At 39.7% G+C, this 18,663-nt stretch overlaps 1 protein-coding gene across 3 annotated transcripts in view; it reads left to right on the plus strand.

The window, feature by feature from the left end:
* IPCEF1 (interaction protein for cytohesin exchange factors 1) overlaps positions 1-18,105 on the plus strand; it is a 63,484-nt gene extending 45,379 nt beyond the window's left edge. For 2 of the 3 annotated variants that reach the window (XM_075035963.1, XM_075035965.1), the window contains 3 exons: positions 1,202-1,571; positions 10,710-10,900; positions 14,383-18,105. In XM_075035963.1, coding sequence (XP_074892064.1) covers positions 1,202-1,571; positions 10,710-10,900; positions 14,383-14,583 — 762 coding nt within the window. In that variant the 3' untranslated portion in view covers positions 14,584-18,105. The remainder of the gene's footprint in view (positions 1-1,201; positions 1,572-10,709; positions 10,901-14,382) is intronic. The other variant, XM_075035964.1, reaches the window with a different exon arrangement.
* Positions 18,106-18,663: the final 558 nt, after the last annotated feature.

The raw sequence follows: 18,663 nt of genomic DNA on the forward strand, positions 1-18,663 counted from the left end.
GTTTCTAATAGTTTCTAAGAACTTCACTATAAGGCTTTGTCTCCCCTTGTCTTCCATTACTTTATTACTGTCAATTAATCCTCCTCTAGGTATTTGTATGTATATTTGTGTATGTATTACTTGTGTATTGTACTCTCTTGGCTCATCTTTTCAGTGGTGTTTGGTGGCTAAGAAGCAGACTAGTGCTAATTCTTCTTGTGTGAGTTGCTTTTGGTGACCAGATAATAGTACAACTCAATCAATGTAAACACCTACTGTAGACAAAGACCTGGGCACATATTTCCTTGTCTGGGAAGCTAAATACTTTTCAAAACTGTTCTTTCTCTCAACCTTTCTTTCCAAGGAATTGTGCATCTATCATACCCTCTCTCATTCGACTCCTAGCTCCTAATGATGACTGTTAGAAGTTCCTGAGACCTCGCTGGTTGTATGCGCTCTCGTCGAGGCAGGGCGACAAGTACAGTATGGAGGCCCTCTAGGATGTCTTATGATTTCTGATGTGTTTCTAGTGAAGTTTGGGTCCCTATCTAGATTCATGGGCTGAAGGATGAATCTTAGCAGGTGAACGAGCAACACAAATCTTATACCATTCCCCTTTTCCTGCCCGCTGCCCCATGACTGTTTTTTCATTCCACCATTAACTTGCCATCGTATTACCTATCAGCCTTCTTGCCTTGGTGAATGACTAATCCCTTGACTGGACCAGGTAAAATGCTTTTGTGTGCTGAGAAGGTCAAGGTACTTCAGTGCTTGGGCCCATTTCTGTCTATCCGTGGTTATGGCATTGGTATATTTATTGAATGCTTCAAGACAACTTCATGTTCAATGGCTAATTCAGAGTTTGTCTTATGCACTCTTGGTTAGACTAATAAAGTGAAGACAAAATAAAGAGTGAACATGAGTGTGAGACCTAGCATGGACGGCTACATTCAACACAATATTTTTCCTTGGTCTTTCATTTCTAGGCATTGTCAGGTTTTTATGTTTTACCTCTGGCTTCCTTGTGGCTTAGTTTCTGAAGTTACTGCTCTGTAGGAGATTGGCTGCCATACCTCAAGCTTGTTTGGATGGATAAGTAATCAGATTACATCAATTTTTGGTCAGTTAGTGTTTCAGCTGCATATCTATAACATGTAGAACCTAGGAACAGGAATAAATTGGAAATATTTTTTCTTCCCCCCCCAATTTGTTTTCTGGAAAGCAGGATCAGCAGAAGTCTTCTTTCACCTCGACTCTGTCAAGTGAAGCATCTTGTTCTGTCTCCTCTCCTGAAAGTACTTTCAACTCCCAAGAGTCATCTTCTTCCTTGACATCCAAAGTGGTTTATTCCGAGAGGCAGTCCTGGCTTGACCTAGTTAACAGCTCTGCCACAGAAGAGGGTGATCAGCCGTTAACTTTCTGCGTACAGATTCACTCTGATGAGCCACCAGAAGTAGACTGTGGAGATGCGGCAGAAAGCCGGGAAGGCCAGCTTTCCAGACCCAGTGGTGGATCTCAAAACTCTTTTTTAGGTCCGGATACACATTGTCTAGCTGTGCCAGATGCAACAGGACAGAGATCACTAGCCAAAGGTGAGCTAATGAGAGGAGATTTTTGTCTGCAGAGCCATACAATGTGGGACTTCAGGGGTTTTCCTCAACTTCCTTTCCACTTCCCTCCTTTATGTTCTCCACTGAAGAGTTTTCCAGTGGCACACCATTTATAACAAACGTTTGGCTTATTGCACATTAAATATATAACCTAGTATCTAATTGGTAAGTATCTTTACAGCTTTTCTCAAATTTTACCTATATGTTAAGATCATAGCCCCTGTATAAAATCCTAATATAGACATATTTTTATTAGCTTTCTTTATTTCAATGCAGCTGTCTTTTATTAGGATTGAATGCAAATTTTAAAAAAGTGTGTGACAGAACTGGCACCCTAAGCAAAATGGCTTATGTAGGAAGTAGTTAACATGGGGTGGGGTTAGGTCAATCCAATTTTAAAAATAAAAGCAGTTCCATTTAGTTCCAGTACATATTCCCTATTTGTTTCATTGAGCTTCATTGTAATCAAGGGAAAACTGCAATCCTGAATCAGAAAGTCCATTAAGACTGGATTTTGCTTAAGCAAATGTGAATCTGCATAAGTATCCTCCTACTGAAATGTACTGCTAAATTAAAAAGGTGGCATAGTTCCAGAATGTGGTCATTGTTTCTGTTAATAACTCTCCTGCCATAGCGAGGCAATGTGTCTTGCCTTTTGAGCAAAGCTGCTTCTTCCTGCACCAAAAGCAGCTGAGAAGTGTAAGAGGCATTTCTGGCCTCTGAATATGCTGAAATGAGAAGATACTCAGCATGCTGCCTAAAGAGCTAATACATAAGGAAGCAAAAATGTTCTTGTGCATCAGCTCTACCCTTGATTCCAAATCCTTGTAAAGATTTGAAGTGAGTACTTTGTTACTGAAAGATCAGTGTTGCCTCAGTACAATGCAAAACAGAGGTGCATCCAAAAGCTTAGCCTGAAGGTAATGCAAAGATGGAAAGAAACAACACTGGACTCATTGGGAACTTAGGGTATTTCTCTGTAGGTGAACTTGGCACTGATGGAAAAATGATAGTATAAGACACATCAGTTACATTGTCAGTCTCCCAACTGTTTTACAAATATCAACAGTTAGCACCCCTTTAGTTTGTCATGTTTTTCTAATTTTACAAAAAAAAAAAAGGAAATTGAACAAAGTCCAGATTTCAGCAAAAGTGAAAATTAATTCAGCGTCTTTTGCACTCAGCTTCATTATCCATCTTCTAGGCTGCTCTGCTAGAGACTTCTGTAGCAATGAAGATTAGTAAGAATTAAAACCGAGAGCGAGCATATGTACTAATTCTACGTGGCGGAAAAGAGTGGATGTTTTGAGAGAGTTACTGTGGAATCTAATTCCCATATTCTCTGGCTCTGCAAGTAATGAAAAGGCTGAGGCTGGCAGAAATGGCATCCCTAATGAGAATGTCACAAAGATGTAGTAAATGCATTGTCTTCTGTAATTTCATTCTGGGTTAAATTTGACTAAGTAATGCCTTTGGGAAACATTATTAGGTACATTCATGTGAATTGTTAGAGTATAGGTCATATATGGCATGGTGCCTTATAGATCCTGTTGAGCAAGATTCAGTGGTTGCTCTTCAGAAATCCAAACTTTTGCTTAGAATATGTTACTCTGGTATTGTCAGCAATCCTGCAATAGTGCATAGGTTAATGCTTTCCATCACAACTGTAAGGGTGACAAGTGCTTTTATGGATGGTCATAGAATTAGCATGACACATTCATAATCCTTTAAAGTATAGTTCAATAGGCCTAATAATAATAGCCAATAAAAATGGGATTAAAATGTAAATCGAGGTACATTTTGGTATATTGCTGCTATTTGCAAGGCAGTTTAATTTTCCCAAAAATATTCCTGGGGAATTGAATTCTTCTGTTGCTCACTGCTTAGCTGATGGCCAACCCTGATTGCAGAACACTTCCATCCTAACCACACCGATGATCTCTGATGGAACTCCAGAAATAGATCATTTCAATGAAACAGTCACTATGGAAACTGTATAACCTCACTAGTTACTGTCTGCATCATAAGCCCTTGTTGAGCAAGTAAGATGTACACCATACACACATTTTTCTTTCCTTTATCAGTCTGCATATTATGGGGAGGGGATGGAGAGTGTTGGCATGTGGGGTCCTCCCCCACAATGGCCACTGAAAAAATAAATGAAATAATTTGCAAGGAGATTAGTTAAGCTACTTCAATTTGAGAATGAGGTAGAAAAAAAGGATTAACGTAAAATAGCAATTCAGTTCCAAATGGAAGTTATCAAAAAGGATGTAATTTTCATTCTGTGGCTTATCCCCCAAGAATTTCCCCCTCCAACTAGTTGATAAGGATGTGCAGAAATACTGTGAGATGAATTCAAATTGTGGGGTAAAAGCTAGCTGCAAACCCTCATGATTTACAATAACGAGTGAGAACACCCTTGTTATCTGATGCGAAACGAGAACGCATACCTCAATACAATCCATATTATTTGCTTTACAATGCTTCTGAATAGTGCTTTTCTGACAGCTCGTCGTGTTTCAGAGTGATGATACTGCGTCCAGGAGGAGACAGGTCCATCTTGCATTGGCATCTGTCCTGGAAGTCCATGTCCCATGTGCGTAAAACCGGCCCTGCTGTTATCAGACCAACTGTGTAGTCTTTGAACCCACTCCCCCCAGAGCCTTCATGTGTGTCCATGCTCTCTTCTTCTCCTTGTGATGATAGAAAAAAACCTGTCGCACACTCTGCTTTATGGCACATTCTGCTTTGTAAAACTCTGTGAGTAATTTTTGGTTGTAGCTGATAGCAGCCTTGAGCTGAGGTGAAAGTTTTGAAGAACTGAAGAGTACTTTTCTTGGCAAAAGTCAGAAATAGAGGCCAATGTGAGAAAAGTCAGTACCTAGAAGGAAGAAATAGTAGCTGTCACTTTGTGGGAAGAACTTATCATGAAAATACAAAATAGTGAAGAAACCTCAGCGATGAGCTAAACAATGAAAGAATAGTTTTTCAGAGATAAATGGACGAATCTCTGCAAGAGAAACTACAGATTCAACTAAATGATCATGGATTATTCTTTCAGTGAAAATTTATGTAATTAAACCTGCTAAGCAACTGTAAGTGTCTGGTGCAAGGAGCTCTACCATGTGGTATTTTTAATGACCTTTCCAGTCACTCTTAGTGGAGTTATGACCATTCTCAGCCTTAATTCTCAGCGCTGATTACTGGGAAGCGGTTACATACCAGAGAGTAATACAAAGGTACAAAAAGGGAGAGTTTAACAGTTTTCTCTTTGAAAGAAGATCAGCATTATGTTTCCATTTACTTTGTGGGAATATTCAATACTTCTGTGTTGCAGTTTACTACATGCACAGTGACAAAGAATTCAAAGCTGCCTGTGACACAAAGAAACTGAAAGGTAAACAAGAAAGGGTTGAGAATACAAACAACAATCTGACTACGTGCTCTGTATCCAGAAGCTGGCCTTGCCCTGTCCGGGGTGGCTACACATGCTCTGCAGCCAAACTCCATCCTTTGTATTTCTTCTGGAAACCACTGGAACAAAAAGTATCTGACTATGACACACCACCACCATCAAAAACTATGATAATAAAAGGAAGCCACAGAAACGGAGAGGTTACTATGAGAGAACAGGAATGTGTTTTTGTATTTATTTCGGGATCTTCTACTATAGCAATAACATCCTTCTTCCTTACATTTTTCTGAGGGTTTTATGATCATGTGAAGTTAATGTGTCTTGGCAAGGAATTCTTATGGTACCATTTCAGGTTTATTTACTTTACCTTAGCTCACAGGAGCCAGTAGAAGATCTGGTGTATGCTGATATTTTGAAAAACCTGGAAAGATTTTCAAATACCACTTGAATTTTATCAGGGTTGGTTTTGTGGGAAGGAGTTGGTTAAGTAGGAGCTGGATGCATTCGATTCCTTCTTTTCTCAGAACTGACATCCTCTTCCCCTCTGGAGTCTGCCTGTGCCAGTAATAGTCAGAACAGATCATCTGGTGTGCTCTGGCCCCTTTGTTCCTTCTGCAAAAGTTACAGAAAATAGCTAGATCATGGCTAAGACTAGCCAAGAAGTATGCCTATGGTGAGAACAACTGTGTAAAGAAACAACTGTTTGAATTATTATTTTGTTTCTCTTCAAAAAGGCTTTAGAAATCACAGAAAACTAGGGTGTTAAGATTTTCCACGCTCTCTAAAAAAGAGATACTTATTTGTATCGTTTCCAGTTCAGTCACAGTTGGTTAAAATGCCATCTCTTACTGCTGAGTCCACTATAACGTTAGAGTCAAGAGCATCTAATTGCTGGTGATAATGTAGTTTTCCTGTTATTTTCTCCCACTCTCTCCTACCTTTAGTTCTGCATTTGCCAGTGAGGAGTTTGCCTAAGCTATGCCCTCCTAATTCAAATATTTCCTGTATATTCTGTTCTGTAGTTATGTGGAAAATTGAATTTTCCCAAGGTGTCATCATATTCCCATTGAAAAGTCTACTACCTCTATGGAGAATGGATGGGGGGGGTAGGTAGGTAGGTAAGGACAAAAGCGGTTTATGATTTTTTTTCCCTGTGTTCTCCCCAGCCTGGCTGTATATGTTGTCCCATTGGCATCAATAGTTTTGTCAGAATCAGAGGTGCTGGCACAGCTACAAGAAGCTCGTAAGAGTAGGAAAGGCAGGAGGAACATGCAGATTTTTTTTTTCCTGAGATTAATACACAGCTGGAGAGCTGTGAGATCTCAGAGAATAGGAGAACAAGTATTTATAGTTCAGCTTAGATTTAGTGAGATATGTTCTGTTGGAGGTGGTTTTCAGTGCAAAATGCTTTTTCTGCCAAACATTGCCTATTTCTATATCTTTACCTCAGGGAAACAATCAGCTTGATTTTTCACAGCTGCTTTTTGAAAAGTTCTGGATAATTTTACTTTTGCAGGCGTAAGGAGCATTAAAGTTGAGATTTGAGGCAGGCTCCTGCATTGCTGCTCCAAGGTGGGGGGTCTCAATACCTTAATGTCTCCCACCTGTGGCAAGTTGGCCAACAGGAAGGTGGAAGCTGAAAATTGAAGAGGTGAAGAGCTGGCGTGTTGAACCTCTGGCAGCTTGCTCTGGTCTGTGATATCTCCTGTTTAGAGGGAAATTCCAGATAAGTGGCATCAAGCCACAAAATTGTGTTTTACTTCTCGTGAAACAGAATTTATCAGAAGCTCTGACTTGCCTGAAATATTACTTTATTTTCCACACCCCGACTTAGAAGGTCTCTTTCTCTTGAATGTTAAAATATCTCAGGGCAGAAGTTCCCTTTTTCTCAGGTCACCACTGGCTCCCTTCCACTTTCCCCACTGCAGAGTCTGACAAAGTTAAAAGAGCTACGCAATACTACAGAATTTTTCCAGGAGTGCTATGAAGCTTTAGCAGGCTGTGAGGTTTGTGAGTGAAGGGCATGGTGCAGGATCCCAGGAAGACTGATCCTTCCAGTGGCATGACTCAACAGAAGGGCTTATCGTTTATACTGCCAAGGGAAGGGAAAAGTGCACAATGCACATGTTCTGCTGTGTGCATGTACATGCTCATAAATGCACACAATATGTAATATCCTTGAACTGTTGCCGTTTGTTCCTTACTACTAACCCCTCAGTAGGACCTGAGAGAAAAATGAGTGTATTTTATCTTTAAAATAGGATGAGATAAAGAAGTGCTGTAGTAGCATTTCAGTTTGCATGCCTGAGACAGAAAGTGCTTAGCTTCAAGAGTACTGGTGGAAGAGATAACTTACAATATTATATTTTGAAGTGATTTGGAATGTGCCTGATGTTAGCTGTGTGACCCAGCTGGAAAGACTCACTCCAGAGCAGTGCTAGTGGGGCCCAACCTGTCCATGTTATTAAGAATTTTTGCCAGCGGAATATATCCATCATTATAAACCTTCAGAGGTTAACAAAGCTCAGAGTAGGGGTGGTATATTTATCTTTAGGAGGCTGACACAGACAATCTGTTCATTTTTACACCGGGGCCTCCGCTTGTGTACTATGTGGTTTTGCATAAATTTTTACTTTGTGATGGAAAGCAAATATTTTGTAACAATTCAGTAGTATAGTCTAGACAGCTGAGGTTTCATAGGAGGAATCCAAATCGCTGAAGCTTAAGAATACAGAACTGGTGAATGCCTGTACTTCTGTTAGAGACTTGCTCATCTGCAGGTCAGTGCTCTGACTCCAGGTGCAAGGGAATTAAGGAATACCAAGTTCTGGGAAAATGCGCTGTGAATGTTTGAATCTGGAGAAAAAGTCAAGTCTGTGGTTAAGCCTTCAGTCACTTTGCTTTATCTCTATTATTCAACCTTAATTTTCTCTCAGGTGTTTTGTGGGGAAAACTTAGTGCTTGCTTTGTTTACTTTTGTGGCATTAAGAGGTTTGTGAAATACTGTAATGCACCATTGTGTGAGTGAGGAGAAATATATTTTCTTACCACAAATCATTTTATTGGGCTTGTTAATTTATTGCTAGACATAATACCTCTCCTCTTCCACCATTACCTCTACCCCTTTCAGATTTACAGCATCAATCTAGTGTGTTCAGTGGCAGCTTCAAGCCTGCACGCAAAATATGGGCTTTTGCTTTCTGAGCTTGGCTCAGGGGAACTCAGGACATTGAAGGTGAAAGTCCAGATAGGTATCAGACAGTCTGGCCTCAATTTATAGAGGTTTATTGGCAGGCATACACTTTGTCAATAGCAACAGTATCTGCTTCTATACAAAAGCACAATATTAAGATACTGTTTTGTTATTTTTTAACTGTTGTGGGAGAAGTTCACTGCTCATCAATGCAAACAAAGATGGAGGCAAAAGTACTGTGTAACTCATACCTGGCTCTACACAGCCTGTAGTTTTCACTCACCCTTGTTTTCCAACTGTTTTCCTGAAATCCTGTTTAGCTGCTTTGCTGTCACACCCTTTATCCACTCGAGCTGAAGAATCTGGCACATTCCCTTCCCCCTGGAATTACCTGACCCTGATCAATCTTTTGGGCATGGGAGTAGTGGAAGAATAAGAAATGAGAGAGGAGTTTATGGTTGCAGTCTTGAAAGAATGCAGGAGCTGAGTGCACGCTGCTGGTCAAGTGCATCTTCTGGGAGCCTTCTGCTGGGCTTTTCTGACTTTGCTTCCATCGTTTTCTGTGCTGAGTATTAGTGTCCTTACCTTCACCCACAAGTGCACAGAAGCATGGAAGAAGAGTGTTCAGTGAAGGTGTTTTCTCATGCTAGCTGCTTTTTAACCCTTTTAGGACACTGAGGAGCATCATGAGTTAGCATCCAAAAATATCTGGAGCAGGGACCTTATGTTGCCCGTGGCTCGACTATTTTTTAAAGTTGCTGGACAGGATCAATGCAATTTTTTTTTGCTTCTTATATACTCTTTCCTGGATATCTGATAAAGGTCAATTTATCTCTCAAAGTGATACTGTGTACAGTCCTGATGGGTGATGACTACAGTAGAGCTGAGCCAGTTCTGTGCAGGAGCTGGCTAATGAAACAAACAGCTGCTTCATCCCAAGAAAGTAGGCAGGAAGCTAGTTATACTTACGAGCCTCATGGCATACTACTGCCGTGTATTTTGCCTTACACTTGCATTTTTTTCCTATTTCCTGCAGCTTGGTAAATATACAACAGTTCTGCTTTTCCTCCCTCAACACTGTACCAATGTTGGAAGCTATATTTAGTTCTTGTCAAGTTACAACAGGCTTTTTATAATCACAAAGTAGTGAAAAAAAAAAAGGCCAGCAACACAGTGAAGGCAAATATTTGTAGCATATCACAAACCTTTGTTGTAACCTAAATATTTAGAAAGAACAAGGGTGTAGGAGGATGCTGTAGTTTTTAAAACATGGAAAAGATAAGGAGCAGCCTCCTAAATGTGCTGACATGTTGGAGAAGTCATTTTGCTGTGGCATGAGTGAGCAAAAGGACTTATTCCTTTTGTTCAGAAAATGTTTGCTGACTGAAGATGATTTAGAAAAGTCAATGTTTAACTTTTCTTTCGAAGAAAAAAATGTCCAGCCAGTTTGACCGGCACATGGAGGACTGCAGTCGAGAGAAACCGCCACCACTATCCCCAGTGAAATAAAAACAAATGTTATCCCAGTGGATCTTGAGGGACTTATTAGCACCCTGAAAACACCAATAACTTAAGATTTTCCTTTAGCAACCACTGAAGTAGAAAAGCTTGCAGTGTGGACTGAGGGACAAGCAGCGAGTTGTGCAGTCTGTTGCTGAAAATGGCCTTCTGCCAAAACGCCCCTATATATGCCTGGTACATTTTTAGTTTCTGACTGCTCATTTTTAAGTTGTTTTATTCTGAAAAATGCCTTTGCTTCAATTTTTGTCTTATTTTATGCTATTTCATTCTCAGCTATTTACTAGCTTTTCCTTTCTGTCATGGAAAATGGTGCTGCAGCTTGGGAGCCATCAGAATAATTAAGGTGGAGATAATCAAGGCTTTGTTGAGAGGCATCACAAGTAAATTCTATGCTGCAATCTATGAAACTTAGGGGTTAGGCATCAGGTGCCCGAAAGGCTCCTGCTTTAATCTGTTTTCTAGGGATCTTCTCTTGGGGCCCCTGAAATGTTCCTATGTTTCATTTTATTGCTCAATTTTTTTAAACTCTGGTTTCAATAATTACCAAAACCTGGCAATGAATCAGTATGCCAAATAGAATTTGACCTGTGAGTTGCCAGGTAGAAATGTAATTCACTCTGTGCAGCATGTAGGGAAGGGTGTATGGGTGGAGATGTTATCAAAGTTGTTTTCATTCAAACATAGCATTACTGACGCTTTCAAAGTCTGTGATATATTCAGAGCATTAAAGCAGCACTCAATCAGTGGAAATACATGCTCGTATCTGTTTGGATCATGTCCTGATTGTTAAAAACATTTGAGTTTGGTAGTATGTCTTTCTCATATGTGTTATTACCCTGTAAATTACCCTAAAAATTGCCCTTGATTTTAACGCTAACACCATTACTTTTTAACTTGGCTAAGAGCCTTTCTGATAGCTGAACTTAACATTTCTGCTATCTGCTTCCACATTCACATTCTCATACCCAATTTATTCTTTTCTTTGCAGATCAGGAAAAATGTGATGATGATGAGATGGAGCGACTTTACAAGTCATTAGAACAAGCAAGCCTGTCTCCCATTGGTGATCGTCGGCTGTCAACAAAGAAGGAGCTTAGGAAGTCATTTATCAAACGCAGCAAAAACCCCTCCATTAATGAGAAACTCCACAAAATTCGAATGCTGAACAGCACATTAAAGGTGAGGTTGCAGAGCTAGCCAAGGAAAAGCCTGAGAGAAAGAAACAGTTTGGCTGAAAAAAGAAGGAAGCCTAGACTTCAGCCAAACTCTAATTACATATTAACTTAAAGCCCCAGAGAATTTGGTTAAGTTTTTGAAATTGTTTTCTACTTCATTCTGAATACTGATCTGTGTTTTGTTGTTCAATATGAACTGGAAGCAAAGGCAATAGTTCAGAAGGGACTCTTCTTGCAGAAGTTCCAGCCCATTTGGAAAATTTAATAAAGAAAGCTTCTCTTCGTTAGCTGGAAAACTTGCAAGCTCAGCTGAATGCACTAAACAGGGGAGCCTTAAAAAAAGGAAGAGCAGACAAAGTACGTTGATGATAAAGGACATGAAAATGACCCTGAGCCAAAAAAAGTTTTCCTTATGTGATTATTGGAGAATGTACAGGATGTGCCAAAGCTATTGTAAAGACCTCCTGTAACTAAAATATTTTTAATAACAAAAGCATCCTGCTTTTATGTTGGAAATGTACCATGAACTGGAGGGGTGGAGGGGTTCAGGGTACGTTCCATGAAAGGGCCAGTAAATCTGTCTGGAATATGGGGATTTATGAGGTTGTTTACTTGCCAGCATCAAGTGTCACAGGATTTCAAAGCCTGCTTCTGAATGGTACCAAGGGAAACAGAAAACTTAACCATACAACTTAAATTGTAAGGAGAAGAAAGACTAAGTGCAAACCTGGGGCTTCACTTGTTTCTTTTTATATGCATTAGAAGCAGGAATTGAGTATCTTGTTTCAAGTGTGTGTATTTGGCTTCAGGCACTGTAAGCTGGAGAAATGCCTGTAAAAAATCCTATCAGCACAATCATTGATTTGACTATTAGTTGCAATGGGAGGCTTGACTTTGGCACCCTGGCCTGTGTTAAAATTCCTGAAGGTACAGTTGAAAAGGCAAGTGGGAATATAGGCATTCTGACTGGCTCCATATGAGACCTGGTGAAGTATCTCCTCAGTATCAGAGTCTTCAGTGACATGGTACTGACTATAGCAGTATTCACCTGCATCAGCAATAAAGTAAGCCCATCATATAACAGAAAGTTCGTTTAAAAAGTATGTCTATTTTATGGCACAGGAAAGTAAATATAGAAACATACTGCAAAGTTTTCCCTGATAGAAGCCTCCCTAGTAAATCTAAGAACCAGTTAGGACAAAATGGAGTTCTATCTCGTGGGACAATCAATTTCATTAGCATGGAGCTGAATGGGAGCCTTACTACCAGACATGAGCAAGGAGGACAGCGTTGCATTGATTTAGTACAAGAGTATTGTATAAGTTGTGACGAGCAGTGTTTAAAACCTTAGTCTTGCCTAACACTTGTATTTAATATGGAAAAATCATTTTTGGAGTGTTCATAATGTATAAAATGTGTTGATCTTTTTTTGCTTTCTTCAAACTAAGAAATTGGAGTATTGACAAGACAAATATAGCACAGACATTTTCTCACAGACACAAACAGAGTTCTATACACAGCAGTGTTTAAGTTAGCCTGTCTGAAAGGCAAATGCCTGCAGTGGGAAAGTGGCATATTCTTTGCATCAGTGGGATTATGTGCTTTTAAAGTCAATTTTCTTAACGTATAACATGAGATGTGAGGTAACTGGAAATGATCTATTGGAAATTTAAAAATCAGGAGAGTTTTGCATCTGATCCATATTTACTCTGCTTTAATTAAAACCCTATTAGGTTGAGAAGTGATTTATGCAAGATTCAGTGCAATTTTAATTTTGGACTTTTGACTCTACACCTTTAACAACAGATTAATGTTGCTGCCACAATATATCATTAACAAAACATGCTTTGGATAGCTTGGAAGAGAGGGAAGCTGTGTGCAAACACATCACAGGCTTAATGAATGCAGGAAATAGATTTAGTGGTACAGGAAAAATTCCATGGCATGGCTTTTTGCCACCAAATTTGTCTGCTGGAAATACTCTTCTCTCCCTTCTACCTCCGTATCTCCTCTTCTTCTCTTAGGCTAACTGCACACACCTCTGCATCAATGCCAGAAGCCTTCTTACAAGGGCTGGCACTACGTCTTGAGGGCAGGACTTGTGTAAACCAACACTCGAACAAGCTTTTGTGTTTAAAAAGCGGCTCAGGCATCACAGGAATTAGAGTAGGTGATAGTTCATTAGAGTAGTAGTGGGAAATGGATACTCCAGCAGCTGATTGCTACTATCGGGAAGTGTCATGAGTGTGCGGGAGTATTTTCAAGGTGTTTTCAAGGCAGCCACTGGCATGGAGTGTCCTTGGGCTTGATGAAACTTGTGGCAGTAGGAGAGGATAGTTAGAACTATTCCACTGCTTTCACACACAGACTGAGGGGCGATGGAGCCAGGTAAAAGCAGTAAAGGTTTGTTAGTGCCTCCATTAAGAAATTGTAGCTGCTAACTAGGGCTTCTCTATCTTGTGGTCCACTGCATGGATAGGCAATAAGGGCTGGAAAAGCAAAATGGTTTGTTGTGTCAGAAAATGTGAGGGCATTGATGAGTATAAATACCTGAAGGGAGGGTGTAAAGAAGACAGAGCCATGCTCTTTTCAGTGGTGCCCAGTGACAGGACTAGAGGCAATGGACACAAACTGAAATACAGGAGGTTCCCTCTGAACATCAAGAAACACTTTTTTACTCTTAGGGTGACCAAGCACTGGCACGAGTTGCCCAGAGAGGCTGTGGAGTCTCCATCCTTGGAGATATTCAAAACCCATCTGGACATGGTCCTAGGCAGCCTGCTTTAGGTGGCTCTGCTTGTGAAAGGGGGTGGACAAGATTATCTCTGTCCCTTCCAACCTCAACCATAATGTGATTCGTGACATAAAGTGTCTCAGTGTCCCTATATCAGTGACTGTTCATGTCTTACCATTGAACCAGGTTGCCTGCAATATACGGTCTGAGCTGCTCTTGTCTAAAAGTAGAGATCAGATTTAGTAGTAGTAGCTAGTAGCTGGCGGTAGATGTATTAGCAGCCACGTGTGCTCTAGCAAGTCTACTGCTAGTGCACAGATTATATCCAAAATTATTTTCTGTCTAGCTCCCAGAGAAGAGACATTTATAACGTGAGCACAGAATAAGTATTTTTTGATGAGAGTTGGAACTGGTGTGAATTACAGAGATAAATGCTGTTGTGTCTAGTTTAATGCAAGTACTAACTTGTTGTGAGACAGCATAACAATGTCTAATTTTCGCATGAATCTTCTCTCATGAAGTTTTGCTATGAATCCTATAAAATAAAAAATCTATATGAAATCATAATTTTGCCTTCAACTGAGATGAATTTCTGCTGTGGACTTAACTTTGATGATCTACATTCTAAAACTGGGAACAAGTTGGCAGGAGGATGGATAATTCACCCTGTCCTTGTGACAGAGAGAGTGTTTTTGTTACGGACAATGAGCTTGACAGTTTCTATGGGAAATAACCACTTGTTCTCTTCCTAGTGTAAGGAACATGACCTGGCCACGATTAACCAGTTGCTAGATGACCCAAAGTTGACGGCAATGAAGTACAGAGAATGGAGGAACACAAACATCATGCTGGTTCAAGATATTTATCAGCAGCAGGAGGTCCAGGACATGTCCACAGAGAATAGCGAGGAGCAAGAGATGACTCCACAGCCTATTGCTGAAAGTGCTATCTGAGGCCATGGTTCAACGGTTCATAGCAAGATTTTTCTCCATGGGTCTTCACGTACAGGCACTTTAAACTGCTGCATTTTGAGGTTTGTTTTTTCCAAGTGCTCTGCGAAAGGAAAACAACCCCTTCTCCAAAGCTTTAATTCCTCTTGCAAAACTCATGTCAAAAAGGCAAACCCCTCAAATTAAAAAAGCATGCCTGAACCTGGGCTGCATACCTAAGAAGAGTATTTTGTGAAGCAACAAAGAAATGTTTTTCCATCTTTGGAGAAGTAAATTAAACATGTCCAACTCCTGGAAGTCACAGAACTGTATATGTACTGTATAAATGTGGGATCCTTGGGGTTGTTTTAACCACGTAACTTATTGTTAAAGGAAGCTAAAACAATGCCAACAGGATGTAGTCTACTCTCTACCTTTTTACCCTGTAAGGTAACCTGATGTATGCATTTTCATCTCTACCTTCATTCACTTTCATCACTCTACCAGTTTAAACTGAGTCAACTAGAATAGTAATTATGCATGAGTTTATACTACAGACAGCTGTCAGGCACCCTGTTTGTGCTCTGCCTGACGTTTTATGAGTTTCAAATTTATTTATGGGCCAGACCAAGGTACTGTCTTTCTACCTGAAGAAGAGAAGGTCTCAGTGTTTGCTAGCATGTAATTTACTCTTCTGTGAGGCAGCTAATGCTTCAACAAGTTTCAACTTTTCTTACGGACTTGGCAAAATTCCTTGGAAGATTATTTTCTTCTTTCTTATTTTTGACAATTGTAAATATATAAGGTACAAGTTCATCCCAGATTCCCACGTAGGAAGATGATCAAGTTCACAAGGCAGAAGCTAAACAATTAAACTCCTGATGTGGACCTGAAAGTGTAAAACATAGCTGCAAATATTTTTGTAAATATATTGCATTTTATGGCTTATATGAATGTGACTATGTACTGTGTATATGTTTTATTTATATATTTATATATGCTGAATTTCCTAATGTAGACAGGCACACATGGACCAGACCCACCTAGATGAGAGTGCTTACAGGTTGACTTGAAATGCCTCTTTGTTATTTGTTCCATTATGAATCACAGTGGCTCTACAATAGAGACTATCCTGGGACATCTGCTATAACTTTTTATTCTGTCTTTCTAGCTTTGAGTTTTAGATGAAGAAAATCTGTACAACTTAGGGCAGGAAAATAAGTTTTCTGGGAATTTTCAGGATTTCCCTTTGGGCAAACAAAAATAAGTATGTTAAGAGGTTTTGCTGCAGGATCATGACTTTTTGGCTTCATTGTGCTCAGTACAAGGTTTGGAGTTTTTGCCTTCCCATCTTCTGCATGTGTACAAATATGAGGAACTTTGCAGAGTGCTGAATTTTGAAAAGCAAGAACTAGCCCATTGTTCTCAAATTAATGCCACTGCAGGAACTGGGGCAATCTGCACTTCTGTTGGCTATTTTGTAAAGATATTCTTTGTCATTATTTTTCAACAGTTTTATCTTTTAAAGCAAAATACACTATACAGATGCAGCCATATTCACCTGTCTTTATACATTATATGTTTTATCATAGCTTGACTGAGGAAACAGAAGTTTATAGTGTTAGTAGGAACACGTGAAATCTTCTCCACCTATGTAGTGATAAGTCTGACTGTTGATTTTGCATTTTTAACACTCAGCAGCTTTCCTTTTAAAGGAGACATGAAATTATGCCCCAATGTATCAAAAAATGGCAGTTAAGGCTGTGTTGAGTGTGAGAACTGAGGAGCAGACCGTAAGCTATAAAACAGGAAAATCATCATATGAGTAGTACTAATTCTAAGTAGAAGTTGCTAGAAATTAAGAAAGATCAATAGCTGGTGCAACTTGGTTTAGAGTAATTGTGTCTTAAAAATTGAGCCCATTTAAAGTGTTTTTTTGTGGTTTGTTTTTTTTTTTAACTTTTCACCATTCCCAGAAGACCCTCGAAGAGTGGACATCTGTGAGTGTCCTGCTCCTAACTGAAATTCTTCAAAGCAGATGTGTACATGAGAGAGGGATAGGCCCTGAATTTGACATGATGTCAATTAACTGCTGAGAGCACACTGAAAATTAGGAGTGTTGGGATTAATTTGCTTGGTCCATCTCAATTTTAACTACCTGGCACTAAATAATTGATAAAAAATGGAGGTCAAATTGCATGCACATTTTCTCTCACAAGTAAGAGCTTCTCATGAAACACAGCATGTAAACACCGTTTTTCTTCAAAAGCATCTTCACTTGGATCTTAAAAACAAGCATATGCTAAAGTGGCCTGTTGAACTGGGCCAGATGAGTCAGTGCCTTGCAGTTCTAAGCAAAGTCCTAGTCAACTCCGTTTGCTGAAGTAGATTTGCACTACACAAAGGAAAGCACTATGTGGCCTGCACATGCTGTGTTGGCTCTTTTCACACTGTGCTTGTATAAGCATATACAAAACAGGTTCCCCAAATATAGAGAAAGAGAACTGTCCTCGGACTGCCTAAACTCTACTATTGGTTTTGATAGATTAGGTAGCCTAAAATAGCTTTTAAACTACTCTCTTTCAGATGGTCAGTAGATACTTATTGTTGAACTACTGAGGTTTTGGAAACCTGCTGAGGATGGGCTGTATCACTCTCTTAGAAAAGAACATAAAATTCTTGAATGGGGTTATTTTAATGCAATTATTATTTTAACGAATTTCTCTGCGTTCAAGAAAACAAATGTATGGGTTTTATGCAAGTGCAGTGCTGGGAGTCTATCTCCATTCTCTTCGGCTCCTATTTAGACCCGAAACAAATGGAAAGTATGGGAAATGTGAAGTGAAAAATTGGAGTAAACCAGGTTTCATTTTCCAGCATTGCTAATTAATGTGACAGTTTTCACCTGGTGCTGGGTTCATCACAAGGGGCTGTGCAGCAATGTGGAAGCCACAGTTGGAGGAAGAAGTGTGCACAAGCTGACAGCTACAACTAGTGGGATGCAGTGGGGAGCCACCTCGGCAGAGGAAACCTGGACAACTCTCTGCTCAGTGATACTTGTGGTAAATGATATCTGTTGGTCTGAATTTGGAAGGCCTGCACTATTGACTTATAGCGTAGGGAAGCTGCGCATCCCTGGTGAATCTCCAAAAGTCTTTAACCATCTGCCTCATGGGACTTGTTTTATGTACTTTTTCAGGAAAAACTGTGTATGCATGGACAATTATTCCTTCATCAGTAAGCCTTTTGGTATTGGTGCAGTAAGTCCAGTTATGCAGATTTTGGAGTAACTAATGACAATATCTAATTTCAGCTGTTTCTGTAGTCTGTCTCTGGTGGCTTTTCTGGAAACCAAATCTCTCTGCTTTGGTGGTGTAGATGCCATGAGCTACTAGAATGAGGTGGGATCACATTTCCTTTCCTAAGGTGAGAGAGGTTTCATGTGGAGACTGTGAATTGTTTCTGCATCTAATTCTGATGATTTACTCAAAACTGGGTTTCACCTGCAACAGGATTAGACAGGAATAAATAATGTGCTACAGACCCCCCCCCCCCCCCCCAAATACTTTTCTTTTTGGAGGAAACCTTCATATTGAGAGAAAAGGCTCCTTTGGGACAGCCAAGGAGGAAGGGGAAGAAAAGAGGTGGTATTTGATTTAAAACTATGTAGAATTTCAGAATTTAAAATTACTTCTAACTAGGAAAAATTATGGCCATGCTGCATCTGTTGTGTAAGCCTGTAAGCTTACGTGTCTATTACAGATTTAATATAAAAACTTGTATTTTTTAACTCTTAAAGTAGCAAGGGAGTCCATGTAAGCATACTTCTATATGAGGAACTTCATATACTGTGGTTGAAGTTTGGGGTTTGGACTTTGTTGTTGTTTTGCTTTTTTGGTGGTGCAGAAGTGACCAATTGCAATGTGAGCCTGGGCTTACTTCATTTATATGAGATGTGTCTTTCTGTTAACAGGAAGCCAAAGTGGTTTTCTTGTAGTAGTAGAGCCAGAGTCATATTTCCTGTTTTATGTGGGGCATTTTGAAGCAGCAGACATTTAAAATGTCAGTCAGCATTTCCTTCATGGCTTGAAGATTTATCCCATT

Source organism: Buteo buteo, chromosome 9 (assembly GCF_964188355.1).
Source record: "Buteo buteo chromosome 9, bButBut1.hap1.1, whole genome shotgun sequence".
NCBI classification, from domain to species: Eukaryota; Metazoa; Chordata; class Aves; order Accipitriformes; family Accipitridae; genus Buteo; species Buteo buteo.